Source organism: Wasmannia auropunctata, unplaced genomic scaffold (assembly GCF_000956235.1).
Source record: "Wasmannia auropunctata unplaced genomic scaffold, wasmannia.A_1.0 LD310805.1, whole genome shotgun sequence".
NCBI lineage: Eukaryota > Metazoa > Arthropoda > Insecta > Hymenoptera > Formicidae > Wasmannia > Wasmannia auropunctata.
Genome location: NW_012052085.1, coordinates 1 through 1542, shown reverse-complemented (window position 1 = coordinate 1542; position 1542 = coordinate 1). Strand labels below are relative to the sequence as shown.

The 1542-nt window shown below is 32.5% G+C and overlaps 1 protein-coding gene across 1 annotated transcript; it reads right to left on the bottom strand.

The window, feature by feature from the left end:
* Positions 1-366: 366 nt before the first annotated feature.
* On the bottom strand, positions 367-1530 carry LOC105461021 (glutamate receptor ionotropic, delta-2-like). Its single transcript, XM_011707514.1, has 3 exons — positions 1421-1530; positions 884-1210; positions 367-489 (listed from the first exon to the last, which is right to left on the bottom strand). The coding sequence occupies exons 1-3, from the start codon at positions 1454-1456 to the stop codon at positions 478-480; spliced, it is 375 nt and encodes a 124-aa protein (XP_011705816.1). The 5' UTR covers positions 1457-1530; the 3' UTR covers positions 367-477.
* Between the last annotated feature and the right edge of the window lie 12 nt (positions 1531-1542).

Sequence of the window (1542 nt, the reverse complement as noted above, 5' to 3'; positions counted from 1 at the left end):
TACTATTTTAGAATTTCGTAATATTTAATATTTTTATAAGGTGAAAAAAATAAGCATTTGCAAAAATCAGTCAAAATCGACAAAAATAAACATAAAAAAATGACTTAACGTTATCAGCTAAATATCAATAGCTAGTTCAAACTTTGCTGTTATTGTTAAAAGTTAGCTATTAAAGATAAAATATATTTGTTGCGAGATACAATTTTATTAGCTAAAATAAAAGCGCATTTTAACAGAAATAACTAAGAAATAAGTGACATACGGAAAAAATAATTTTGATGAAAAATTAATTTAAAAGATTTGCTTGATATTTCTCAATAAAATTAGCTAAACGTCATTTGATTCTAGCAGCAAATATTTTTTGCTGTAGCATCTAAATTTTAATAACTAATTTTAGCTTTGGCAGTAACGATATTAGCTGTCCCTCTTTTAAAGACACACATTAGTTGTCATGGCTATATCTTTTAGTTATGCTGGCTAATCCATTCTCTGCATGTAAGAAAGAAACATATGTTAAAGATAGTGTTAGGACACTACAAATATGTACAACAATCTGATATTAACAATAATATATCCTATATTATTGAAAAAAGAATTTGCAACAGAAAATCGTAATACAGTTATTTTTGCATTTGTAGAATTGTTTTAGCTAATTTTATATGTATATAAACAAGTCATAGAACATATGAATTATGAGCTTTACATCTTTAAACTAATCATGTTTTTATTAGTATTGATAACGTCACGTTTAATTTCGATAAAGCAACGTTTAGTCTCCGAGAAATAAATAGATATCTCTTTAGAAGATTAGATCTATTTCAGTTTTGCGATTTTCTTTTATTAATTAATGCATATCATTAATATAAAGACAAAGTATTATTACCCTTAAGTATAAGTTCCATTGCACGTTGGGCCCGCTGGACTCCTTAAAATAGAGGTGATATTGCGAGCGTATTAATGGTATCGTATAATCAATTGCGTTCCATCTGGTGGTCACCATCGTGAATCCGGAGACACCAATGTCGGCTTCATTGGCCACCAACTGGCCGACCGCTCCTGTCCAAATTTTCTGCTGCTCGCTCCAGCTACCGGATACATCCACTTGATCCAGAATCTCTATAGTGAAGTTCATCGTTTTACTGAGCTCTATCAGCATCAGACCAAAAAACCCGCCGAGCGTACCGTTCTTCAATGAGATTAGCGGCGAATTCTGTGAACATTTATCAACAAAATTGTCAAGTCAATCTACAAGTCTATCATCGTTAAATTCGAATCTACAAGTCTAATCATCGTTAAATTCTAATATCAATATCCAGAAGATTTTTTTTCAAGGTTATTATTTTCTACGAGAAAGGTTATCGTCCGCAATCTTTTCTGTCGCTACTCGCAACCATTAGTGCGAAATTCGAGAAAAACTTACTTTCACGGATGCCACGCGTACAACTTCGCCAAACATATCGCTTCTCCTGGCATAGATATTCTTTCGCGTCTTCAAAATCAGACCTCTATCATGGGACCACGTGGCCAGATCGAACGTTCTGG

Excerpts from the sequence above, each read along its gene's own strand:
- LOC105461021 (XM_011707514.1), bottom strand. The coding sequence starts at position 1,456 with ATGTTTGGCGAAGTTGTACGCGTGGCATCCGTGAAA. Across the intron at positions 1,211-1,420 it reads TACGCGTGGCATCCGTGAAA|AATTCGCCGCTAATCTCATT; the intron begins GTAAGTTTTTCT and ends AAATGTTCACAG.